At 48.9% G+C, this 26108-nt stretch overlaps 1 protein-coding gene across 3 annotated transcripts in view; it reads left to right on the top strand.

Annotated features, from left to right (window-relative positions):
* Positions 1–24356, top strand: part of ICA1 (islet cell autoantigen 1) — a 25701-nt gene extending 1345 nt beyond the window's left edge. Inside the window, exons 2-15 of one of the 3 annotated variants that reach the window (XM_061554888.1) lie at positions 152–221; positions 1540–1711; positions 3262–3334; positions 3939–4062; positions 4661–4859; positions 7223–7348; positions 10188–10286; positions 11230–11327; positions 12700–12749; positions 13388–13441; positions 13983–14018; positions 16715–17095; positions 18075–18182; positions 22047–24356. In XM_061554888.1, the coding sequence (XP_061410872.1) occupies positions 214–221; positions 1540–1711; positions 3262–3334; positions 3939–4062; positions 4661–4859; positions 7223–7348; positions 10188–10286; positions 11230–11327; positions 12700–12749; positions 13388–13441; positions 13983–14018; positions 16715–17095; positions 18075–18182; positions 22047–22168 (1650 nt within the window). In that variant the 5' untranslated portion in view covers positions 152–213 and the 3' untranslated portion in view covers positions 22169–24356. The remainder of the gene's footprint in view (positions 1–151; positions 222–1539; positions 1712–3261; positions 3335–3938; positions 4063–4660; positions 4860–7222; positions 7349–10187; positions 10287–11229; positions 11328–12699; positions 12750–13387; positions 13442–13982; positions 14019–16714; positions 17096–18074; positions 18183–22046) is intronic. The other 2 variants (XM_061554889.1, XM_061554890.1) reach the window with 2 other exon arrangements.
* The last annotated feature ends 1752 nt before the right edge of the window (positions 24357–26108 follow it).

The following is a 26108-nucleotide window of genomic DNA, read 5'->3' on the forward strand; positions in this document are numbered from 1 at the left end:
TATTTTAATGTGGTAATACATCTAACCATATGTTGCGTGTGTCTTCTGTACGATGACGTACTGGTTACATTGATGACAGAATAATGCTGCAAGGGCTTCTTATTAACTCGCGAACACGATTGAATATTAATAACGCCTCGTGTCATTGCAGGTGATTTGCATTTAGGTAACGCTCGCAAGAAAACGGCCGAGTGACACGGGACATCCATCATAATGGAACAGTAAGTCATCATCATCCGCCATGTTCAATCCACTGCTGCACGGAGGCCTTCCCAAACCACCGCCTCCGGTGTAACTATCCACCGAGCACTTGAAGACGAGTTTGTTTCATCTCTCCGTGACTGCCCCGGGCCCCGCGCTTTGGGGGCCCACGGGCCTCAACGTCACGGTGTCAGATGTAATACTTCTGGTTTAGTTTAAAGGCGTCGGGTGGCCCGCATAGTGTGGTTTGCCCCGCCCCCCCTCCCCTATAGATGGCCCTGATCGTATGTGCTCATTGTAAAAATTAAAACTACCAGGTCAGTGGCATAGCGATCGAGTGTGCAGGTGGTGTAACTGCACTGGGACTCGCTGGCTTTCGGGGCCCATGGCGGTGGGCTATGAAGAAACGAGAAATTGGACGGGGGACCCAATTTCATTGCACCAAGGGCCCATTCCAACCATGCTATGCCACTACTGGTCTAGGGCTAGATTCCCATGTTGATGAATGAAAATTTTCGCCACTACATTTGGCGACATTGTTCCATTTCCACTACCAAAATTGGGGCAAATCGCTCAGGTCACCGGTTTCAGCCATTTGTAAATATAGCACACTGTGCTCTTGATTTTAGCACACTGTGTCGTTCTAAATGTTATTCCTGACCGTGGCTTATAATATTGGTGAGCGATGTCGCAATTAGTCCTTGCATTGACTAGTCTCCTGAAATGTAGTCGCACAACTGCCATGGCCTTCACAATGTCGTCTGGTCTTCATCCAGCAGTGGACTGACAAAGGACTGTGAATTATTGCTAAAAACTGTCTCGGGCAATAGATTTAGGTTTCACCTACACACAGAGCATATCCTGCTGACGATTTCACCTGCGGTCATACTGATACGAGCCCATGAAGGAGGCCTCCCCATGCCTAATGGTGCAGAGAGGCACGTTGGTATAACTTTCAGATGGTGTCCATATCTTCAGTAAATTTGTATTTATTCACCGCATGACCGACCATTGTACATATGTTGAACTTATTTCGCATCGTACTTAGCCAACTGTGATAATTGGAGGTGCGGGGGAAAGACAACAAACTAAACACAAAATTAGTTTTAAATGTAGATTTAAAATGCATAGTTTCAGTGCCATCCTAATATTGGAAGGAAGAGCATTCCAAACAGTTTCAGAAACGCATATGAAAGCTCGGGATGAAGTGACCGTCTATGTTCGATGGTTAGCCAAAAGCCGCTGCGAAGATGACCGGAGTTTGCGTGATGGTTTATGCTCCATGACGAGATTGTGCCACCCTCGCCCCTTCTCTCCGCCTTGCCTCGTTGACCACAGGGGTTACTCGCGCGAGGCCTACGACAGGCACGTGCGTAGCCAGGACCGCTCGGTGGTGAACAAGGTGCAGCAGAAGTTCTGGAGGACGAAGCAAGTGCTCATCCGCGCCACGGGCAAGAAGGAGGACGCGCACGTGGTGGCCGGAGATGCAGCTCTCGACTCCAAGCTCGGGGTCAGTCGCAGGGGCATGCCAAACTTGCCGCTGCACGAGCCACGTGGCAGGAACACTGCTGCCGCCACCACTCCTGCTACTGCTTTGGCTAGAAATGACATCCAGCCTGACCTGTGTCTAGCTGGATCCATTATAATGCAGTGGCGAGTGATATCTGAACCAGTCCTTGATATCTGAATCGGTCCCCTCCCACTTCGCAAACCCGCACCGACAGCTCGGTGAAGTATGGATAATTTTTTGTGTGTGTTTAGTTTCCTGTCCTTCCCCCGCACCACCGATTAGCACGGTTGACTACTTACGGTGCTAAAGAAGTTCAACATCCATACAAACAACCCCTTTGGCCGATATGGCATAGGGAGGCCTTCAGTCGTAGATTGAGATTCGTTGTAAAATGTAATTTCTTTTTATGAAATGGTATTTTAAAAGTCAGTAAATCATGGTTCTTATGGTAATACCAAGGTACCACTGTATACCCTTAGATTGCGCGAGTATTTTTACCCTCGGATCACTTAAGTATCAACACTACAGGTGTATAAGTCGTGCGGTTACATTGGCTACATCGTTGGTAGTACAACAACATTAATTGTTGTCCTGCACTTCTATGTGTCCGTGTCTCTGTGCCCCCTCAATTCGCCAACCAGCACTGATGAGAGTGATTAAGTATGGGCAAACAACCCCATGACAGACATGGAATGGCGAGGCTTTCATCCAGCAGTGGATTGACAAAGGGTGATACTTGTACTTATGTACATGGCCTGATACATTCATATGTCTCAATGCAAGCCCTGCTTGTTCTCCTCTCAGTGTGCAAAGTTATGGTGGCTGTTCCGTATGTTATTAGCATTGATTTTTTCGATTATAGCGGGTGGGTCATGTTTACAACCTAGGCCACGTAAAAGAGTCCGCTGACGTTTATAAAATAGGCACACACAGTTGTACATGTTCTCTCACGAGCGAGCACGCCTTGCTTGCCTGGAAACTTCGGCTGTCGCCAATTACATCCGGCTGGAGGTCTGAGCAACCCTTTCGCCCTGTGTTAATTTAGTTGACAAAAGTAGCGACAAACATATTCATCAACAAAGTGTTTTTTTACTTCAGTCAGCGATGCCTATGAGTGGACAGAAATCGTTAAGCTTGACGACTGCCCACGGCCACTGTCTGCCAAAGTGTGACTTGACGAGACGAAATTAACGACTGAATGAAGATGCAGGCTGCGATAAATTGAGTTAACGTTATCGGACTGAGAAACACTAAACATGGTAAGTTGCAATGTATGCGTGTAAAATTATTTACAATTCGGTGCGAGGAATTATAATCCCCTGAAACCAACATTTAATAATTGAGAGTGGGGTAATTGTTAGACTGCTTTAGTCGATTAGACTAAGATAATTCTTTCGTGAAATCCACTGGCCTGACTACAATTCCGTGAGTAGTCATCGACTGGATTATGACTGCTGCTAAAAGCAAAAAAACGTACTGCTTTGACCCCGCTCTAGGTTCAGTGGTGCGGCAGTTTGCATGACTGCATTAGATTGTGCGTTCATTTTCAGGTCTTCCACTCCATACAGAGGACTTGTTTTGACCTCCTGAAGGTGGTGGAGCGCTACCAGAAGAGGCTGTGTGGTGAGTTGTTCACACTGGTGGCCTTTATAACTGACCAGGAGACATGTCTGTGTGGTGAAGTGTGATCAAACAATCTCCATGACCCGCATGGCCTGGGGAAGATGCCTTCATCCAGCATTGGTTTGACAAAGGGCTGTAAACTGCAACTGCTTAGCAATACTACTCCTACTACTATGCCATTTGTAACCTTGCCTTTGCCGAGGAAGCAGCCGTGACATTGTTTGGCCCGTCCTACCAGATGTCTGTGCTCAAGGCGGGGTGTGTGTGTGTGGGGAGCGGTGGTGTAGCGGTTAGCATGCTGCGCTATGAACCCGGGTGCCCGAGTTCGATTCGGTCACGGCCAACACCAGTGACGATTATCTGATATGGTCCTGCGCCTCTCCTAGGTCGACTCAGCCTCAGATGAGTACCTGGTGCAATGTGTCAACATCGCCACTAGAGAGCCAAAGGTGGCCGGGCGTGGTGCTTGGCTACCCACCCCCTTTTGTGCCGTGCCGGCCTTTATCGGTGCTCGCTAACAGCACTTGCCCCAACAGTCTTTTCAGGCTATACGGGGGCTCTTTGTCTTTGTATGGTAATGCACGCACCACCTCCTGTGTGCCAGCTCTGTCCCAGGAGGAGAATGAGATGGGCCGATTCCTCAAGCAGCAGGGGAACCAGGACAAGACACGAGCCGGGAAGATCATGCACGCCACTGGAAAGAACCTCTGCTACTCCTCCCAGCTGAGGTGGGCGACTGCCCGACCGCCTGTTGTGTTTTATGACCACGGGAGACCAGGCTGTGTGGGTGTCTGTGCGCTTTGGCTCCTGCTTCAGTGCTGTTCACAGTTGCTTTGAAACATTAAAAAGGCTTTTGGTTGGAACCTTCAAGGTTTCGCTTGAAGTCACCGAGGGAAGATATATCTTGCCTTTCTCTCGGGGAAACATAAACACATGATCGCCGGTTGTTGTTGCCTTTTTAAACTGGTTTGGCAGACGGAAGTGCGCGTCTTGCGTGAGCGTGCATGTGTTAGTATGGTTGTGTTGTGTCGACCCGGTCTCAATTAAGTATCTGGTGTGGTATGTAAGCTTCAGCACTTGGGAGACGAAGGCAGATGGGCACGGTGCTAGCGACATCATCCCCTCATGCTGCTCTGGACTTGATAGCATTTGCCCCAACAGTCTACATGTCTACAGGGGGGGATATTCGTGTGGCTGCGCGTGTGTGCGAGTGCGCAAACATGTTCAATCGCCACCATTGTCCACGTTCTGTCCACTGCTTGATGACCATTCAGTATTACAGATGACATTGTCATCTCTGATATGGCATCGTATGTTTCGCCTCAGGCTGAGCCTGCGCCACCCGCTGTCGCGGCTCTACCAGGACGTGCACACGTTCCGCTGCCGCGCCGTGGCCGACACATGGCTCACGATGCAGCGCATGGAGGAGGCGCGCACCGAGTACCGCGGGGCGCTGCTCTGGATGAAGGATGTCTCGCAGGAGCTCGACCCCGACACCTACAAACAGCTCGAGAAGTTCCGGCAGGTGCGGCCCGCCCGTCTGCCTGCCTGGCTGGCAACCCGTTTGGATATCTGTGTCAATAAATAAAATTGTCTGGTACAGTTGCAATTGGAAGAAAGCAAGTTAAAAACCTTGGGCCTGAGCATCCAACGGATTGCGCAGTTCCATATATTACGTAAACCAAGACTTTGTCCTCTCTCCGATTCCCTATGGATTTTACGTGAATGGAATTGCGTAAATTTCATGAACGTAGAGGCAGGCGGGACCACTCTTAATTAAGTCTTCCGTTATTCTCGTCCACACACGCGCACTCTCACAAACACACAAATACAGAGATCCCCCATATAGCTTTAACAGACTGTTGGGGCAAGTGCTGTTAGCGAGGACCTATGGAGGCCAGCATGGCACACGAGGGGGTGGGTGGCCAGCACCATGCCCGACTGCATTTGTCTCCTTTGTGGCGATATTTAAACACTGCACTAGGTAGGTACTCATTTGAGGCTGAGTCGACCTAGGGGACGCCCAGGACCGGTTCAGATAATCGTCACGGGTGTTGGCCGTGAGCGGGAATTGAACTCGGGTCGCTGGGTTCGTAGCACAGCGCGCTAACCGCTACACCCCCCCCCCCCCACAGATACATGCAGACGCACACACATGAACACTCACAAATATACACCCAAAACAAACACGTGTGCACAATCCACTACAAATACTCCTCCCACACAAACATGATCTGTCACAAACAGATAAATAAAAAGTTTCTCAATATAGCCTTTGAACAGACTGTTCACACGATAGATGTATAAATGCACAAAATCACACTCCTATCACTTTAAAAAACACGTATAATATAAAGATGCAACTTACCTCGGCCACAGCCTGACAACGCTTGGAGCGATGGCATCAAGGCATCCATGTTGCACAAGGCCTGCTATTACAACAACGGCAGCCATGTTGTGTATCAGAATTGTCTTCCTGGCAGCTGATTGGCTGGTGTTGCTGGAATGATGACATCATCCCTAGCAAACACTGATGCGTGCCCAGTTTTGCGATCTGGCTGGGATGCGCATGAAGACTCAGTTTGGGATGCCTATGTGATTCGCTGCCTGGCAGATTTTAAACAAATTTTCAAGACCGAGGCTCCTGCTCAGAGTGGCTCAACTCGGCACCTCCTTGGATGATGGAGGGGATGATGGGTTTTGTCAACCCCCAATCAGGATTTTGAACTTGTGACCTTAAGATTACGTGCCGCTCGCTCTACTGTTGAGCTTTCAGGCTAAATAAAAATTTACAGTACGTGCATTCACTATAAACGTAGTCATTTGAGTGGGGTTCACGTGTTGTATGTGAGATAAATGTTCAGGTGAGCTGGCTTTCTTTTCCAGTCTCGGAGAAGATTTGTCTTTTTTTTTTAAACCACAGTCCCCTGTGTCGGACAAAGTTTTGGAGTTTGCAATGTCGTTCAGACAAATGACCACGAGGCAAGGCACAGTGTCACTTTAATGATGTTTAACTGGACAAGAAAAGCATATTACAACATAGCACACAGTGCCAACCAAAACATTTCAAATTCCGCGTCTCTTCCTCCCTTTGTGTCGGACACGTAGTCATATTCAGGACTATAATTATGATATAACTGGTTTATTTATACTGTATGTGTTTAACGTTAATCAGAATCAAACAGAGTCCAATTTAAATGTACAGCACACTGTAAAAATCCAGATTTACCTGAATATTTTTAGGTTTCAAATAACTGTCGTTTATCATTGAATCACTTGTTTTGCCACAAATTTATCTTCCAAATTGCGGAATCACCATCACGTAACGAGATGAAGATCTTTACATGTCAAGTGTATCTCGCCCTACATTTGAGAATGGCCTTTGGAAGGTGACATCAGAGAATTACTTCTGAGGTCTTTTCAGTCGCCACTTATCTACACGAGAGGTTGCGGTCCTTCTCACATGCCGCGCTGTAGGGACGCTGGTCACAGGGTAATGACACTGAAAAATAGAAAATATTTTGATTTTCTTTTTTGTCTTCATGTTTTTTATTCAGTCAACAGAATACAGATCAAGACCATAAAATCACCATGTTTAATTACCCTGGTTCGTCACTAGCAGCTGAAAACTCAGATTCGAACCTCGGGTCTCATCAGTGCCCGCTACGTGCTCCGACGCAGTGATTAGCCTATTGAGCCACCTGGCCACCTCAGATTAGTCTTGTTTTGAAGCTGCTATTATCTCGCGGGTGACGTGAGCAAAACGGGCACCATTGACGCGCAAAACGTTGAGGAGCCACCTTCCGACCGATCGGGGTCACCGATCGTGACCACGCTCAAAGCCCTCGGAGGTGAACTCCTCTCGTGCGCGCTCTCCCCCTCTTGCAGGTGCAGGGGGAGGTGCGAGCGAGCAAGATGCGCTTCGACAAGCTCACCAACGACGTGTGCCAGAAGGTGGACCTGCTGGGGGCGAGCCGCTGTAACCTGCTCTCCTCAACGCTCACCGCCTACCAGGTGAGGAGCGGCCGCCAATGCGCTTCAGCCCTGGTGCCGTGGTCAGGTAGTGTGGCTCGTAGCCGTGGAAATCTGCATAGTTGATGCCCCCCCCCCCGACTTAAAGTAAACTCAACTTTGTATTTTTCCAGGTAAGGACCCACTGAGCTATATAGCTCTTTTTCAGAAGCGGCATGTTTCTAAATGTGGAGGGGAAAGCCGGAGGACGCAGAGATAAATCCACTCGACTACGGGCAATAAACAGCAGGCGTTAGGGTCGGAATCGAACTCGCGACCTCCTGTATACCAGGCGAGGTATTTAACATCTCGCCACCGTGGCGCCCATGTATTCAGATTGCCGGTGACTATATCGCTTGGAATGCTGCCGAGCTCATCAGATCTCGGAAGCTAGGCAGGGTTGAGCCAAGATCTTAGTGCTGGGACGGGGCGACCCACCGTGCCTAAGACAGCCGGTTGCCACAGGGCTGCTGTTGAGCTACTTGGTAAGCAGAGGGGGCAGTGCAGTAAAATTCACTGTTGTCATGCTCCCAACGTCTATGCTCCTCGCCAGCACTGACCAAATGCATGGTGTATGTATGTATGTTGAACTTCTTTCGCACTGTACGTAGCTACCCCTAACCCTGCTAACTGGAGGTGCGGGGGAAGAACAGCAAACTAAACACAAAAGGCAGTTCAGAAGAAACGAGTTTTCAATGTAATTTTTTTTTTCAAATTTGAATTATAGTTAGAGATATCCACAACCCGCATGGTATTGAAAGGCCCTAATCCTGCAGTGGATTGATAAAGGGCTGTACAATTGGCGTGCGAGTCGGTTGTGGCTGCTACATTAAGAGGGGATGTTACTTGAAAGCCAAATTGTCTGCTCCTCGTGGGGCTGATGGGGATGTTAGTGGTGTCTTTTCTCCCTGTGCCTGCCCCTTGCCCTCCCTTCTATTTACTTGCTCACGAGGGACCACGGCTATTTAAGATTCTCTCCCTCCTTTGTACAGACACGCGGTTGTGGGGGAGTGGTAGTGTTCCAGTTCGACTCCCGCTCATGGCCAACATCGGTGACATTTATCTGAACCAGTCCTGGGCCTCCTCTAGGATGATTCAGCCTCAAATGAGTACCTAGTGCGACGTGTAAACATCGCCACTAGGAAGACAAGTGGCTGGGCACGGTGCTGGCGACACATTCCCCCCCACCCCCCTTGTATGCCGTGCCGGCATTTATAGGTGCTCGCTTAACAGCATTTGCCCCAACGGTCTGTTTAGGCTATACTGGGGATCTTGCACAGAAAAGCGCATGCGAATTTCCACACACTGTCAAGCACCGCTCCTTATAGTCACATACGCTTAGAGAAGTATTTATACGTACGCATGAGCAAAAATGTGCACCCACACACATATATGCACGCTAACATCGTCTGCGTTGAAAGGATTAGGAATTCTTTTTTTGAGTCGGCATTGCATGTGTGCACATGACAAAAAACAAGTTAGGAAAAATGATTGCATACTCATGGATTATGTATGGCCTCCCTTCACACGTTTGTCATGGAAATATTTAATTAGCCCGACGAAAACACAAATAGCCAATTGGCTTTGATTTCTGGCTCCACTTTTTGACAATAACCCTTTGATCAATGATGCCGGTTTTCAATAAGGTAAGTCTCCTATAGCAACACAACGTTATACTATGTCCTCATTCCTATTGGACCATCTTAAGGAGAGTTATCATCTCCTCGTTATTGCCCAGGCCCTGCCTCCCCCCCCCTCCGCTCATTACGGACGGACAAAGCTAATGCATAAACACTTTGAACCTTCGTTTTAAAGCGTAAAGATTATAATATCGCTGGCGCCGTGAGAGACTTGGATCCTGAGGCAGAGTGGACAGTGAGTTTGATGTAATCATCCGTGAGCCCTGGGATTGTGGAGGTGCTGAAGCGATTTGCTTTGTGATGGTTTCATTGTGGGAACAAAGGGAAGCTTCAATTTGCAGAGACTCCCTCATCTCCCGAGGGAGTCTCTGTGAGGCTACAGGCAGGTCGAGCCTCGATATCCCACGGTCAGCGTGCCAAAAGCAATCCATTGCGTTTTTCTTTTGCCCTCTGACTATGATCACGGAAAGAAGATGAATGGGGTTTTGGTGATGAAATGGGCTCGCACGCAGGTGCCAGGCGGATTGTTACATTGCAGGATCTTCAGAGATGGAGACGGCTTAGGGAGGGCCTTCATCCAGCAGTGGATTTACCATGGCTCATTGATGATGATGTTGTTTAGTGACTTAATGTTAATATGTAAGAGCTACTTGGACAAGGGTTTTTTGGATTGGGGTTAGGGGGCATAGGGTAGAATTGCACTCCCTTAAATAGGCCTTAACTCTCATTGACTGACTCATGATGACAAACAGGGTGTCATTTGTGCAGTGATATCGGTTACACTTGTTGCGCTTGTACACAAGCTCCAGTCGGCCAGATCGCCTTGGATGACGCTTAATAGACTGATATCTGACTTAGGCCGATTTGGCTCACTGATTTGGCACTGTGCTGGTTTGTGCACCACCACGACTGCATGTCACTGCGGAAGCAGCCCAACGCACAGTTGTCCACACTGCAGATCAGCTGCCCCTTAACAGCGGCAGTTGGCAGGGAGAGTGAAAAGGATGATTGATCCCCATGTGATGTGCCCAATCTATTGGTCGAGCCATTTGAATATCGACCAGTGATGGCAAATGCAAGAAGTAGATTATTGCAAGAGGTTATTTTTTGTATTAACATGCATAAAGAAATCAATGTCCGCTCATGCTCGACGTTTTATTTTCGGTTTAACGTTGTTTGCTTTGATACCTCCTGCTTCTCAGAGTGCACTTCTGCAGTTCTGGGAGAAGACGGCCTCCATGATGTCTGCGGTACAAGACTGCTTCAAGGGATACCAGCCGTACGAGTTCACCACCCTCAAGGTGCCAACCCGGCATGCCCGCAATGGCGTAACCCTTGCTGCGAACTCCTAACGCAATTCCTAAAACCCATACACCGACACGAGGGATATTAAACCCAGCTTTGTAAAGAAGTACGGAAAAAATCATGCGTAAGCACGCATCGTGGAATGCTTCCCTGCATGCGCTTGGCTTCACAAGTATTTTATTAACAGTGTGGAATCTGATGGGTAGATATCAGAGACATTGCATTTGCATTTTTTGAAGGGTAGCTGTCAGGGGAGAAACAGCTGATGGTGGCATTGCCTGAGAGGGCATATCTTGGCAAGGCTGTTACGGCAAGATGTGTCTTTATAGCATTTATTTGTGTCTCCCACCTTTGGGTAACCGTTCGATGAGTAGCCCGGATTTCATGAGTTTTCAGTTTAATTTATTTGTAATAACCCTGTGAGCCATTTCGGCTCTTTATTCGGGTGCAACCACAACAAACAATAAAATTACAAGTTACATTTAAAATTTACTGTACGCAAATTGAAAACATCCCCTACAAAAACAATAAAATCTTCCAGAAAAAGCACCATTTGTTTATGCTGCCTACAAAAATGGACAATAAATCTAATTTTGATGTTAGATCACAATTACAATCATACTACAATATAGATTACAATTTTAAGTGTAACTCTATACTACGTAAAAAAATCGGGCTAAACTAAACCTTTCTAGAAATTACTAAAATAATGCTATAAAAACAATGTAACAGTGATCATAAGAAATGTGATTGAGGGTAAGTCGCCCATAAAAGCACTATTCAGGCTTATGCCTGCTTAACTTCTGAGATTCTGATTAGATTGGGCACACTCTGGGTAATTTTGTCGTCAGGTTTTAAACAAAGTCCTGCTACTAACACTGCTACTACTACACCTGCCTACTGCTGACGTGTGATGGCTGTTCATTTGTCTATCTGCAGAGCTTGCAGGACCCAATGAAGAAGTTGTCTGAGAATCCGACAGAGGAAGATGCGGACAAGAGAGAGGACAAGGAGGGCGATGGCCAGGACATTGACACGTATGTTTGACCAAGAGACGCTCCCCTGACACACACACACGAGTGTTGATTTGGGGGGCACAACCGGTCACTGAAATCACGGACCGCCACCGGCGGCCGAGTCGGTGGTGACCGCTGCTCACCGCAACCATCGCCACGCTTGCTCACGTGAAGTTGATTGGATGTATGTTGGAGTTATTTCGCACCATACGTGGCCAACCGTGCTAATTGGAGGGTGCGGGATTGTTTCGAATCCCCAGTGGTTGTAGTTACGTTTTCCCGTGGAATTTCATAACAGTGCTGCATAATTCATGCCCACTATAGCCATAGCCTGAATCCATTGGTATTGTTTACACATTGGAATTTGTTTGCCGTATTTGCTGTTGGTATTTCAACGCAGGTCTCCTCTAAAGGATAGACTGTTGGTTTCAATGGGCTTTAACCCAGGCTCTATCCAAATGCAAAATAAAAAAAAGCCCCAATATTTAAACAATATTACTGGTCAATACTTAACATGGGTGGATGGGTGGCACCGTGGTTAACAACACTGCACTATGAGCCCAGTGACGCGAGTATGATTCCCGGCTATGCCTAACTTGATTAGCTAGCGATGTCTGAACCAATCCTGGGCCACCCCCACCATCACCAACACGTACTGATCAGCACGGTGAGGTATGGTCAAACAACCCCCATGTCTAACACATTGTGGGGAAGCCTTCGTCCAGCAGTGGATCGACAAAGTCGTATAATTATCCTTAATAACTGCAGTTTTCTCGACTTGGTGAGGAGGGATTGATTCGCATCTGGATCCTACTTTAGTGAAGAAAAATAATAGGAGATGCAGTTGGTATAAGGAAAAAAACAAACACGCAAATCTGGCAACATTTTTGTTTTTGGACTTTTAACAAAGCTTGTTGTGTTTTGACTTCCCGTATGTGCTAGCGTGGCCCGTCTTGCAACAACAAAGATAACACTGTGGTGACGGATGCGTTATAAATGTTGCCGCTCAGTGTCTGCCTAGCAGTGCAACCCGAGCTTCTGTGACCATAAAATGTAACTTCTAATTTTACCAGGTAAGGCCCACTGACCTCTATATAGCTCTTCTTCAGAAGCAACTTGGCCACAAATGAAATCCCAATGCAAGTGGCTTCTCACGTGAAAATGTACAGCAGCCAAATACTCTAAATGCATGTTTCTAAGTGTAGAGGGAAAATCCAGAGGATCCGGAGAAAAATCCACGCGACAACGGGGAGAGAGACATTCAAACCCCAAATATACAAGCGTCAGGGTCAGGATCAAACCCACAACCCCTAGCATACCAGGCGAGGTATTTAACATCTCGCAATCGTGACACCCCTCTGTTTTCTGTCACCCCCCCCCCCCCCGCCGCCAGGCTGGTTTCTCTCGACGAGGGAGGTCTTGCCGAAAGTGCCGGCGGCCAAGGTAACGCCTGAATACTTTCAACGGATTCGCCGGGCAGGTCTTTTTCTTAGGGTCGGTGCGTCACAGCTGCCTGCGCCTGCCTAGCGAGGCACGCTTGGATTTGTCTCGCTCCGCAATAACAACTGTATAATGGGCAAATCACCCCGGAAAACGCTCGGTCTTGTCAGATCACGGGAGCATAAGCCAGGGTTGAGTTTGGATGGCGTTTGGATGGGTGACCACCAAGCACCAAACTTTTCTACTGTTCGCTGTTGAGGTGCTGCGTTGTCAACAGAGGTCAGTGCGGCAAATTTATTGCTGTTGTGTACTCTGCTGCGATGTCTAATTGCATCACCTTCAACCCACACTGACCAGCGTGGTAAAGTATGGTCAAATAAAGTATGGCGTGGGGAAGCCTTCATTCAGAGGTGGATTGACGAGGGCTGTTTGTGAGCATTTAGATGGACATGGCAAGCCTACAAAGCAGCCATTGCGACCATGATGCACTCGGGCTTAGTTCGTAGCACAATCTTTGCTGGCAATCATTGCCCCTTAAAATGTCCTGAGTCTATTGTGAGCTTTAGGGAGCATCCCTAAGGGGGAAGGCCTCACTGCGGTGTTGATGTTGATATGGCTGATGGTGGTGTTTCCTCGTGTAGAAGAGGGTGGATACTCGGGCATGACTTCGGAGCAGATGGGACATGCCAATGCAGGTATGAAAGAGAACGAGAAAAAATAAAATGTGTATAATTTTGTTGTGTTTTTTGGCACGTGAAGGTACACTGAATTGTTGTTTGATTACGGTAGCCTTGCATATTTATTAAATGTTTTCAATTTTTATCTCCGTACCGTTTATCTTTTCTCTAGTGTCTTGGGATGCTTTTTGTTTTGTAATATTTTTGCACGATATAAATTCATCTTAGTCTGGTTATACTGGTGTTGTTCAGCACGATGTCTGACGCTTCGCACCTCGTGCTGGGAGCTTCTTCAATTCCTGTTCCTTCAGCTCACACTGAACACCATGACGGCACAATCCGAAAACACATGCTATTATACAGCACGACCGCGGAAATTTACAGTCGTATTAAAATTATAATTGCTAATTTTACAATAAAATTACAGTTTCAAAACACCAGAGTTGAAACCTCTCTCGCATATGAAGGCTCAAGGATTATGAATTTTTTTAAATAAAAAAAACTAAACTTAGAAAATGGCAAGCGTTGGAGCGTTTTGGTGATAACGTTGTGCTTGCAGTGCTGCTGGCCGAGCTGGGCAACAGTGACATGCTGGGTGAGTGCAGTGGGCACCGTCCGGCGCCCTGTAGTATTAGCACCCCCGTAGAATCCTTCGCCACTCTCGGCCAGTAGGTGCTGCAACCATTCCACCGCCTCTGCTTTGAAGCCATCCCTAGGAAGCCAGAGGGGGTCCCGCTCCGCCTCTGGTTCCCGGGAATCGCACCTCTCCCTTGCATTCTACACGCTGTGCACATGAAACGATCTCCTGGGAGCGTTTGCTCTAAGCCTGTGTAGTCAGGTTGCAGGCAAATGTCAGAGGTGCTCCCACCTCAATATAACTCATTTGATGGATCACAATTTATAGTCCCTTCATGGGGGTTGTTTAACCGTTCCTGATCATGCTGTCGGTGCGGGCTGGTGAAGGGGGGGGGTGGTTGCTGCCAGGACTGGTTCAGCTATCCCTCGCCACTGATGTTAGCCGTGACCGGAATAAAACTCGAGGTTGCCGGGTTCGTAGCGCAGCACGCCAACCGCTGTGCCAGGATGACCTTTAGGGATTAGTATTTCCGAAAACAAAGTGGGAATTATATTTGTTTATTTCAAAAGCTTGTTTGAAACTAGAACACGTCATCCTCTGATGCCGGTTTTGTTAATTTTGACATTTATAATCTCATGACTCATTCAAAGGATGTCTTGTAAACACCGTGGGGCAGTCTGGGAGGTGGAGGAGGAGGCGGTACATTAATGGCCCCACGCATGCACCTTGTGGATTCTTGTGTGCACAGTTCCATGCAACCTCTTAGATCAGAGCAACGCTCTCATCATCTCCTCTCTCATCGCCTTTTTTTTCTTTTTTCCAAAATTCCGCTTTAAAAAGTGTTATTTGCATTTGTATAAAAGGCGTTTGATTTATTATCTGTTGTGCAAATGATTATATTTCTTTACAACATGATAATTTATGCTTCATTAAGCCGTTGGGGGCACTGACACCTCTACAGCTCAGTAGCTGATGATTAGAAAATGTGTGGCTCTAAAATAATCACGGTGAGTAATCTCACTTTATTAATGAGTAACCAAGCATCAATTACATGTAACAATAGTCCTCAAGTGGCAACAGCCACAAATGTTAATGTGCAAGCGCTGGGGGAGGAATTGATTTTAAACCGCGTTGGCCCGACGTGGCGCAATGCCTGCACTTTAAACCATTGCTGCTGCTGGCGTCTCGGCTCCGTTGTCCGCAACCTGTCGTGGAGTCCTTGCTGGCTCTTGCTTGGGACTAAATGGGACGTGCCCGGTGGTTTTCAGTTCTGAATTTCCAAATTTGTCGTCCCTCCTTTGCAGATTTTGGTTGTTGTTGGAAATCCACGCCGAAGTTTCCTTCACGAGTCGATGGGGCAAAACCTCACAGCCAATAGCTTTGGCCATTTTATCAGGATGTGATTCTGTAACAACATTCATGCTGTTTCAATTATCCTGGAAAAGCTTACAGAGTCTCAAAACTCGTGTTCAAGAGGGTTCTGCATTTGGATATTAGGTCAGTTCCGTTTTAAGAAGTGTTATACTTCTGGTGGGATGAAATTAGAGTACGTTGAGGAAACCCACTTACAATACGAGGAGTTAGCACTCTCAATGTTGCGTGTTGATAAATCAACAGCCGATTTGCTGTACGCTCCTGCAATGTGCCGCCTGCCCAGCCTCAGTGCTGGATGTGAAAACCTCGCTGTGAGCGACTAGACGATGCTTTTGGGTCATTTAAAGGGGGGCCCTCTTTGAGTTTGAGTGGGCAACCGGCGTGTTAATTTGATGGTGGCCTAGCGGCGATATTAACGCGGCAGTTTCCCCTCTTGAGTGTGACAGCCGCTCACGCCTTAATGTGATTGGTCAGAAAGAATGGTTGTCTGCACTCGAGCGGCGCCTGTGACCAGAATGTCAGCCGCCAACATTAGGCCCTGCTGGGTAATGCGATAACATTTCATCAACATCTATCTCCGATATAAAAATACAGAAGGGAAAAAAAAACGTAATCGAATAAAAGAAATCAAAAAGGGCTTTTTTACGTTATCGACTTGAAATGTTATTTCGTGCCAACCTTGGCTTTTGAAAGATTTTTTCCTTTTTCTATTCCCTTCTCAAGAGTAATTTTTAGTGTACAGAATGGCGCTTTATATAAAGGGTCTCTACTGCAGTCTGCAGATCTGTCAGCGGCATTGTCCCTGCCGGCATTCCGAGCCGGGCGTTTGGCACGGCTGCATGCTAATGAGTCTGCGCCCAGCAGGGGAGCGCCCAGCTCCAGGATTAGGGCTTGCCGAGCGCCGGGTTTGTGGCACCTGGAAAGGGGCCCGGCAGGAGCGGCGATTGTGGCGGTGGCGGGCACGGGGGACGCGCGTGATGGATGGAGACGCGACGCCTCGGTCTGTAACAGAGATGCAGCAGCTTCGGCGAGGATTAGCGTCTCTCTCCGCCGGGGATGAAGGCAGATTTAATGCCGACACTGCATTAAATTTGCATTTTTTCATTACTTTTATCTGATGATTCCTCTGGCAGTGGGGTTTTCTTAAGCCTTTTAAATAAAAGTTCAAAACCCCTTGATATTTGTCCAAAAAAATATGAGCTTCTGAGCTATTGTCACGACCGTGAGATGTGCTCGCCAAGTTGGCCCAAAAAAAAACGGCCCTCGCTTTCGCCATCTTTCTCCGCGTTCGTTCGATCGTCGGTCGACCCTCCCTAAGCTCGCCGTGTGCCGTGCGACAGATTTGCTGGCGGAGCTGGGAGAAGTGGCGGAGGGCGAGGACGGCGAGAAGGACGACCTGGCGCTGCTCAACGAGATCATGAATGCCCCGTCCGACGCCGACTTCGGCTCGGCATGGCAGGCGGTGTTCGGGGGCGAGCTGTCCCAGTGGCCCATGCCGTCGCCTGCCGAGCCGCCCCAAAGCGGGGAAGGCGATGACGGCTGCGGTGGCGGCGGTGGTGGCGATAACCTGATGTCGTTGGCGCCCGGCCTGCCAGGCCAGGTCACCGGCACGGCTGGCTTGACCTCTCTCCTCCCGGCTCAAACGATGGACCCATCAGGCGCCGGCGGGGGTTTCCTGCCATCGGAGCTCCTCGACATGAACTACAGCCGCTCTGTCTCCGGTGGGTTTGCTCACCCCCCTTGCCCTTGCGCGCTCCCGTGCTGGTCAGTAATGCAGCGCGTGGTCTCGTGGCAGTCGAGCTGTGTTCCTTCAATGGTGTGGAGTAATGAGAGGAGGTGATTTCTCAGGCACGTGGGTGTACGTTAGCAAGAAAGTAGGGAATACATAAATAAAGACGAGGGTGTGTCTCATAATTGACAACTAGAAATTACATCAATTTAGCCGGTGGTTCTTCTGGATTATTTTTTTACAGCAACGTTTGTTCAAGCATCTTGGACCATTTACTGGACACACGAGACCAGTTTTGACTTCTATAAGTATCCTCAGCAGTGTGTGGGCTGTAGAACAAATGCTGCCATGTGTTCAGGTGATATTGGCAAGAGCCCTCAATGAACATGTTGGGGCCATTCGGTGCAACTGGGAACAGTTGAGTGTAAGGTAACCTCCATGCTCTCCCTTCGCTCGTAATGTCCTGGGTTAAAATAAAAGGGACTGCTTTGCCAGTTATGTTCAAGCAGAAGCTGTGAACAATTAACCACTCTTACCACTGACAAATACTCATGAATTGACTTGGTGTACCAGAGTAGTAGTAGTAGCAGGCATCCTGGGTGTGACAAACTCATATGGTGTCAACTATAAAGCACTGTTGATTAAGCCAAGTGAAAGCCACCTCAACCATCTTTCCCGAGTCGTGGCGTGAGAACCTCCGTACGGAGTGTGGTGTAGCCTGGTGAAGAGATGCCAGTGGGGTCAGACGAGAAGGAGGGAGCTTGTGCCATGGACCTTTCTCTTGTACGTTTGTACGTATGTCTGTATGTTGAACTTCTTTCGCACCGTACGTAGCCAACCATGCTAATCGGAGGTGCGGGGGAAGGACAACAAACTAAACACAAAAAGTAGTTGTAAATAAATGTTCTCTTCGGCGGACAACTCACCGTTGACAAACACCGTGTCCCGCTGCTGTGGTGCGACGCGTGCAAGGGCAGGCTGGGACGCGCTGCGACACGAGCAAATGGGCCCTGGCACCGAACTCAACGTTCCTCTCGCACCACCGGCGGCCCCACCGGGGCACCCGCAGCCAAAAAAAGGTGCCGCTACCTTCAAGGCCTACCCCAGCACCGGCACCTGAGCCTTGATTATTGTACTGGTTTATACAGGAAAGCCTCGCTGAGTCTCGTGACTTTTTTTTCCTTTCTTTTTTTGAGGAGAGTCCTGACCAATGATTCTGCAGTCGGAGTCGCTGGTTGCTCTGTGTAATTCTAATTGAGTAAATTGTTGGTAGTTTGATTAACTTGAAAAATGTGTACCACAGCAAGGGGGTGCAATGGCCTACTCTTGTGACTGACACCACGGGATCTTTTGCATCCACTGTGAAGTAGACGGCGCGGAGTATTTTTACAGTTTACGCACGCACCGCAGCAATAACCAGGGCGGCCGTTGGATTCGAACCGTGAACCTCTGCAACAAACGGCGACTGGGCTCTACCGCTCGTCGGTGTCACCGGCCCGTGCCTTCCTTGGCACCTGCCGCTTGCCCAGAACTTTCGGGGGAAATGTGATTGTGCATGATCCGAATAGGATGAAATGTCACTTTGGGTAAACACGCACACACACACTTGGCTTCTATGGGCACACGTGTGTGTACGACACGCAAACGCACGCAATCCTGTGCGCGTGCGCGTACTCGCTCACTTCCACGCATTCCCCATCAGTGCAGCATCCATGAAAAGGAACCCATGTTGGGAATAGTTTTGTATTATTGTAACATCAAAAGACAATTGGAAAATATTGCTCTGGAAATCACTGCCATTATGGCATACTTTACATTTGCAAACAGAGCATAAAAGATCTCATTACAGACTCAGTGCGCAACTGCGGGGCGCTTGGCTGGGCCGTGGCAGCCACTTGGTTCCCCAGGTGCTCGGAACAGCAACGTTTACAACGAATAACGACCGAATTATGATTCTTTAACGATTGGGAAACAGCGCCCTTCCCTCTGTGCCTCCACAGATGCATTATGGACCTCTAATGCAGCCCATATGTAATTGCGTGTACTCCTGGGGGTTCTGTGGGCAGATTTGATTTATTTTACAGAGTAATTTAATAATTATTTTCTGCCCTTTGTCAATCTACTGCTAGATGAAGGCCTCCCCACACCGTGTCAGTCATCGGGGTTGTTAGACGACATGCGACACCACGTTTCTTCAGTGCGAGTTGATGAAGGGGAGGCCCAGGATCGGTGCACATTTCACTCGCCACCGATGTTAGCCACGGCTGGGAATTGAACAAAAATCTCCAGTGCGTTAACCATTGTGCCACCGCTGCACCCTTATTCGCAAGTTTTTTCTCTCCATTTTTTGGTTTAATACTTACATCTTCAATGTGAGAGTTTTGCCAAGTCCGTTTCAAGCCGGGGATCTTAAGCGTTGGCCGTGTTCGCGGAGCGTCGGGGATGCTGAAGCGTTACTCACGTGTCGCTGCAATAACGGCGCGGGGCTCTTTAACGAGGCGGCGAGACAAATGAAAGTGCTCCGGGGGCGATCGCGTCGCCAGACAAGCACGCGTGCGTGCATGTACGCACACGCGTGTGCATGCACGCACGCGCGAAGGAACCGCTAGACGAGCACGCTCCCAGCGGACGCGGATGCTTGTCGTTCTCAACAGAGAATGGCGCAGGGGGATCGTGCGGCAAATGGAAAAGTGAATCCCTTGTGTGCACACTCGTGCATCCTAGGATGCTGCAGTGGGCGAGATGTTAACTAGCTCCCTAGGTATACAGGAGGTCGTGGGTTGAATCCTGACCCTGATGCCTGCTGTATCTTTGGAGTTTGCATGTCTCTCTCCGCGTGGTCGCGCGGATTTTTCTCCGGGTGCTCTGGTTTTTCCCTTAACATTTTTTAAACTTGCATTTCGAGTATTTGGTTACTATAAATTTCCACGTGACAAATCCACTTCCTTGAGCTATCATTTGTGGCCAGGTCGCTTCTGAAAAAGAGCTATAGAGCTCAGTGGGCCTTACCTGGTAAAATAGTTTAAATAGTTCAAATCAGACGTCTCGTTAACATGCAGGAACAGCATGGTGTGAGCCAGTGGTCTGGCTCGGGATTTGTGCCCTTTGCGTCTGTGCCCTTGCGTTTCAGGAAAATTATATTCCACGTCGTTGCGTTACACACGTGCAACTTTGCGTAGTAATAAGCCCGGCCTGCGCCCTTGGTGGCGTGTTTCCTCCCCTCCCCGTGCCAAGCCGCGACGCGAGCTTCTCCAACTCGGATTATCCTGCCCCTTCCACGTCCTTGCAGATGTGGATCATTTAACTTCCTGTCCCGGTGGGGAAGGGGTGTGGGAAAATGACACTTGAACACGAAGCCTACTCTGTTGGCAACAGTTGTGGTGGCCAGGCCCAACACATTAATATCGCGTTATAGGCATTAATGTCGCGTTATATACGTTTCATGAACTGGAACATGTTGTGCCCTCCAAGCAGCGCGCAAAGCGGTGCACAAGCTGCTTATGCGGCCGGTGTGATCGTGTTCCCTGTGTTCATCGTATGTATGTTTGTTCATTATTTTTTCCTCTGCTTGGCACTGATTCGTGAAATGTCCAAATCTAGCACCTACCTACCTACCTGGATGTTTTTTTTTATATCTGGACTCATTTTAAACACGCCCAGCCGCCGATGCATTAGCCTGGCTGTCGAGAGAAAGTGGGCCAGCCAAGGCTGTGGCGCGCCCATAATAAGGCACTTATTTCAATGAAACCACGATGGGTCTGTTTTTACTGCAGAATTTCTCCTAAAAACTAAAAAAACACATTAAGAGAAATAATAATCCTGGACGATTTCGCATTCAGCGAAATGTGAGGTCTGCTTGTGGCGGTGTGTGTGGTGGTGTGTGTTTGGTGGTGTGTATGTGGTGGTGTGTGTGCGTGTGGCAGTGCGTGTGTGACGGTGTGTGTGTTTATGGGCAGTGGTAGTGTAGCGGTTTACGCGCTGCGCTACGAACCTGACAACCAGAGTTTGATTCCCACTCACGGCCAACATCGGTGACGATTTTCTGAACCTGTCCTGGGCCTCCCGTAGGTCGACTCAGCCTCAAATGAGTACCTGGTGTGATGTGTAAAAACATTGTCACTCAGGAGACAAAGGCGTGGTGCTGACCACCTACCCCCTCGTGTGCCGTTCTGACCTTCATAGGTGCTCGTTAACAGCACTTGCCCCAACTGTCTGTTCAGGCTATACGGGGGATCTTTGTCTTCGTACATGTGGCGGTGTGTGTGTGTGTGGCGGTCTGTGTTGTGTGTGTGGCGGTCTGTGTGTGTGTGGTGGGGGTGTGTGTGTAGTGGTGTGTGTGTGTGTGTGGCGGTCTGTGTGTGTGTGGTGGGGGTGTGTGTGTAGTGGTGTGTGTGTGCGTTACGCACGCCCCTCGGCACACTGAGGAATGGAAACGTGGCGTGGGGGAATTGAGCGATGCCCACCGTGCAGTGCCGAGATAAAATTACAGCCGCTGTGGGAGGATGGAGTGGGCGCCTGACTGTCCTTGACATGGGAGGAGGCTCAAGTGTAATGTGTTATCAGAAGGAAAAGCAGCATTGAGTGTTTTTCTGCCGCGCGGTTTGTTAAAATATAAATTAATAACACAACCATTTTTTTACGCGCTTTTCATTTCGCGGCTTAGGTGTGCCGCCCGACGCTGGCCGCTTTTATGCGAGAGCTGCGTTTTGGCATGCGAACTGGCGTGCTCATTTTAACACGAAAGATTCCAAAGAGTTCAATGGAAATTTTACTCTTTGGTGCTTTCGGTAAAGTCATGTAGGTAGAAATTCCCCGCAGCTGACGAGAAACTCAACATTTTAAAAGAGCCGCGTTCTCCCAACCCTTACACGCACATGGCCGGCGCTATGACTGTGTGACCCCGTTGTGTTTGTGTGTGACCCCACTATGCGCGTGTGACCCAGGTGAGAAGCCCGCGGCGCGAGACATGTCGGCCTGGTTCAGCCTCTTCGCCGACCTCGACCCCCTCGGGAACCCCGATGCCGTGGGGCGCACGGACTCGGACCACGAGCTGCTCAACGCCTAAATCTCCCTGTTGCCAAAACCCCCGCTCCCTCCCTCCTTTTCCCTCTCCGCCGTTGTGGGGGATGGCTGGGGGTGGAGACGGAAGGGCGGAGGGGAGCAACCGCAGACTATGCCGCTGTCTCCTCCTTCGGGGAGAGCCTCATTGTGACCTCTGGGACCGCAGTGCGGTGCTCATCTCACCGTGGTTACTCGGAGGGCGAGAGTTTGCGGTTGTGGGGGACCATAGATGGAGTTCTCGCGGCCGTTGAGGGGGCCGGGTGCCGTTATTGTCCTGGGATCTGTTGGGGTCAAAGATTCAAGTCGGTTTTGGTTGTGTTTATATTTTATTGGACCAACTATATTGTAGCGTACGGTGCCTTTAGTTTTTCGACTTGGTCCCACGACGGAATGTGATAATCATCTTCTAGAGGTAGAGGATTGCGTGTAAGCCGGAGCACTTGCTTCTGAAGGTCGCGATCACTGGTTAACCTAAACGCGGGTACCCGAGCTCAACCAACGCCGGCACGCGATTGGAGCGCGGGCCGGCGTTGGTTAAAACGCTCCTTGGTGTTCACGCTACTGTTTTATAACACTGCACGTTGCTTTCAGAATGATGCACACCGAGTGGCAACGACGCCACCACCCTTTTAACGGTGCCTGAACCGGGCACTCAAGTTTTAGATAAGGACATTTAGATGGAACTTTATTACAAGCAGATGGGTGATATTTGGGGTTGTTTTTTTGAGGGTCTCGATCAGAACTTCTGATGGGACCTCCGGCCACTGTATTTTATTGGTTATATTTGAATTGTTGCTTCTTTGGCAACTCAAATAAGAAAGGCACCGAGTTGCTGTTTGGTTCATCATCTGTATTTGTGCATCACTCCTGGGGCCTTCTCGGCCCAAGGCTCCCGAAGGCCGCAGGTTTTCGCTGACGTTGAAGGCAGCGTCTCATCGTAAATCGCACCGCTCTCTTGTGTTGCAGAGATTACTTGTGCGCAGAACAGCGACATCCCCTCTCGGCGTGTTTTGCTCATTATGCCAAAGTGTTCATTTGAAGTGAGATGTGTTCGTTATTTGCGACGCTGCTGCTGCTGCTGCGGTGTAATGCTTGGCACGCTGGACTTGCAATCCAGAGGTCGCCGGTTCAATCTCCCGGCACGGCAGTTGACACACCGGTGCAGTTTTTAGAATCGCCCACCGCCTCTGTCCACCCAGCAGTATCAATGGGTCAACTGTTTTAAGACAATCGGCGGGTCGCGTTCGGTGGGGTAAAGTGTGGGTACTCCCACTTTTTTTTAAGACGTCTGACCAGCGTTAAACGACAGGCCAGATACTGTACCCTCTGGAGGGGCTCTCGAAAGCTCCCCCTGGTGTCGGCCCTTCCGCCAGCAGTGGCGTTAGCGAACACTTGCAGGGCTGCGCCTACATCCTAATTCGTAGGAGTGGATTCTACTTGCCGGTTCTTCATCGCAATCATAATAGCCTATCACCTGGAAAATAATGGTTGTACTTCCATTCAAGTACTTGTTAGAAATGTTGCGGTTATACAATGGTCGACGAAGTGTAATTATTTTAACTCTGTCGGCACTATTTGGGGGTCACCGTGAGCCCGCTTTACACTGTAACCTAAGTCGGATTTTAGTTTTGCTTAAAATTCCACGATGGAAGGGCTTTTGCTATTTTTACAACTGGAAAATGTCACTTTGCATTTTACATATGGGCGTTCGGGTGATACTCTAAAGTTAAAACCTCATGTAAAGGGACGTCTTGACAACTCAATTGGGGGGGGGGGGGACATGGGAGCGGGAGGGGGGGCTGCGTTCAGTGACGCGACCTTCACTTTTTTTACCGAACGTTCCGCGTGTCTCCCGCGCACGTGCCATTTAATTTAAATACCTCCCGACGCGGTTTGTTCTTTCTTCCCCCCCGTATTGTGGAACGAAAATAATAATAATGATAATAATTCCGTGGCCTTAGGAGAGAGGAAAAAAAAACAAAGCATGTCTCTTTTTTTTAACGAACCTCCCCTCTGAGTTTCATGTGTGCACGATGCCAGCCCTAGTTCTTGTGCCAAGTGATGCGTTGGGCACAGTGGCTGTTTGCCTGCCACATCGCTGCCGTGCCGACGGCTCGTCCTTCTCGCTACTCCGTGTTTCGTTGTCTTGGAGATGCTCGTCGAATAAAGCGCTTGGAATGGGTGTGTGTCAAGATTTTGTTTCATTCTGTTCCTGATCGTTGCGTGGTGCCCGGAGCATTTAAGCTTAGCGCAATTTGGAAGAACCACACTTCTTGAAGCGACGTTCTGTTCTCCGCCATTCAGATGTGCCAGTGGTAAAAGTTCCATTTCATGGTTTTGTCTTAAACATGAGTCTTCAGCGGTCCACATAACACAACGAGGTTGGGTTTTTGCGTGTCGCGTGATGTCACCGTGTTGCATGCACAGAGGTGGACGGGTCACAAGCACCTCCGATTAGCACGGTGCGAAATAAGTTTAACATACATCGTGACAACTTGTAATCACATGAGCACTAATCTACCTCTGGTCTCCTGTTTCATTCATCAAACGTTTTTCTCTCTTTCGTCTCGCGGATCTGTGTCTCTAGGCCTAAGCGAGCCATAGCTTGGCAGCCCATAGCTTTGGCGGGCCCACTGCAAGAGCCTTCTGGAGCCAGATGTGGCCCCCTCACGATCAGTTGGAAGAACCTTGGTCCAAAGTATGGCATGATAGTGCCGTCAATAAATAATAATTTGGTTATTCCATCTTAATTGAGTTGTGACATATTGATGTAATGCATTTACGGGTATGACGCCTTCCTGGTTTATTGGCAAAGGATCACATCCCCGTACATTTTAGTCAAAACGTCATTAGCGAAATGCCGTATTGACCTTTGCAATGCAAACACATTTCTCAAACGAAGATCAGAAACTCATTTCTGCATTTGGAAATGTAAGATTGCAATAATTTAGTGCGAGTTGAAGTTAGTATTTTAGTTTTTTCTCTCCAAATGTCCTGTTTGGCTTTTATATTGATCAGGTGTTTGGCTTTTTGCTTAGTCGACCGCTAATGGGGACATGGTGCAGATGACGTTAGGCCCATGCCTGGATATTGATTGGGGCTGTGGTTCACTTTGGGGCGTAATGTGTGGGCTTGTGCGTGTGGGGAGCGGTGGTGTAGTGGTTAGCGTGCTGCGCTACGAACTTGGCGGCCAGAGTTCGATTCCTGTTCACGGCTGACACCAGTGACGATTATCTGAACCGGTCCTGGGCCTCCCCTAGGTCGACTCGGCCTCAAATGGGTACCTAGTGCGGTGTGCAGTAAACATAACCACGGGGGAGACAAAGGCGGCGGGGCGTGGTTCTGGCCACCCACCCTCTCGTGTACCGTTCCAACCTTCATAGGTGCCCGCTAACAGCACTTGCCCCAACAGTCTGTTAAATCTATACGGGGGGGGGGGGGATCTTTGTCTTTGTGCTCAATTTATCCAAAGCGCGTTGCGGTGCGGCAGGAGATTTCATGCTTTTTTTTATCCTGCAAAAAATAGACACGGCAGGAGGAAAAGGACGGCGAGCCGCCTCCTGATCTCACGGTGGCTTTAGTCTCGTGAAGCCGGCTCCAGTCCGCTCGTCGGCGTGGGTCTCAGGAAGCCACAACAACCGCGTGGGGTCGGTGGTCGGTAGCAGCAGCAGCAGCGAGGTTTCGAGATGAGACGGTCACTCGGTAATTGTTACATTGTTTATTTTAAATAATCAACCACTGCAAACAGGAAATGTGAAAAAAGGGAATGTACAGTAGATACAGTAGTACTTGTGCAATTTCTGGACAAGGGTGTTGTTGGTGGTTGGCGGTGGTGGTTTGGGTGGTTGGGTGGTTGTGGTTGGGTGGTGAGCGTTGGTGCGCGTGTGAATGGAACCAACGCCACACGCCAGAGGGACGTTTGGGAAAGGGCGCGCGAATGACAG

Source organism: Lethenteron reissneri, chromosome 20, assembly GCF_015708825.2.
Source record: "Lethenteron reissneri isolate LAM-NWPU_2019-01 chromosome 20, ASM1570882v1, whole genome shotgun sequence".
NCBI lineage: Eukaryota > Metazoa > Chordata > Hyperoartia > Petromyzontiformes > Petromyzontidae > Lethenteron > Lethenteron reissneri.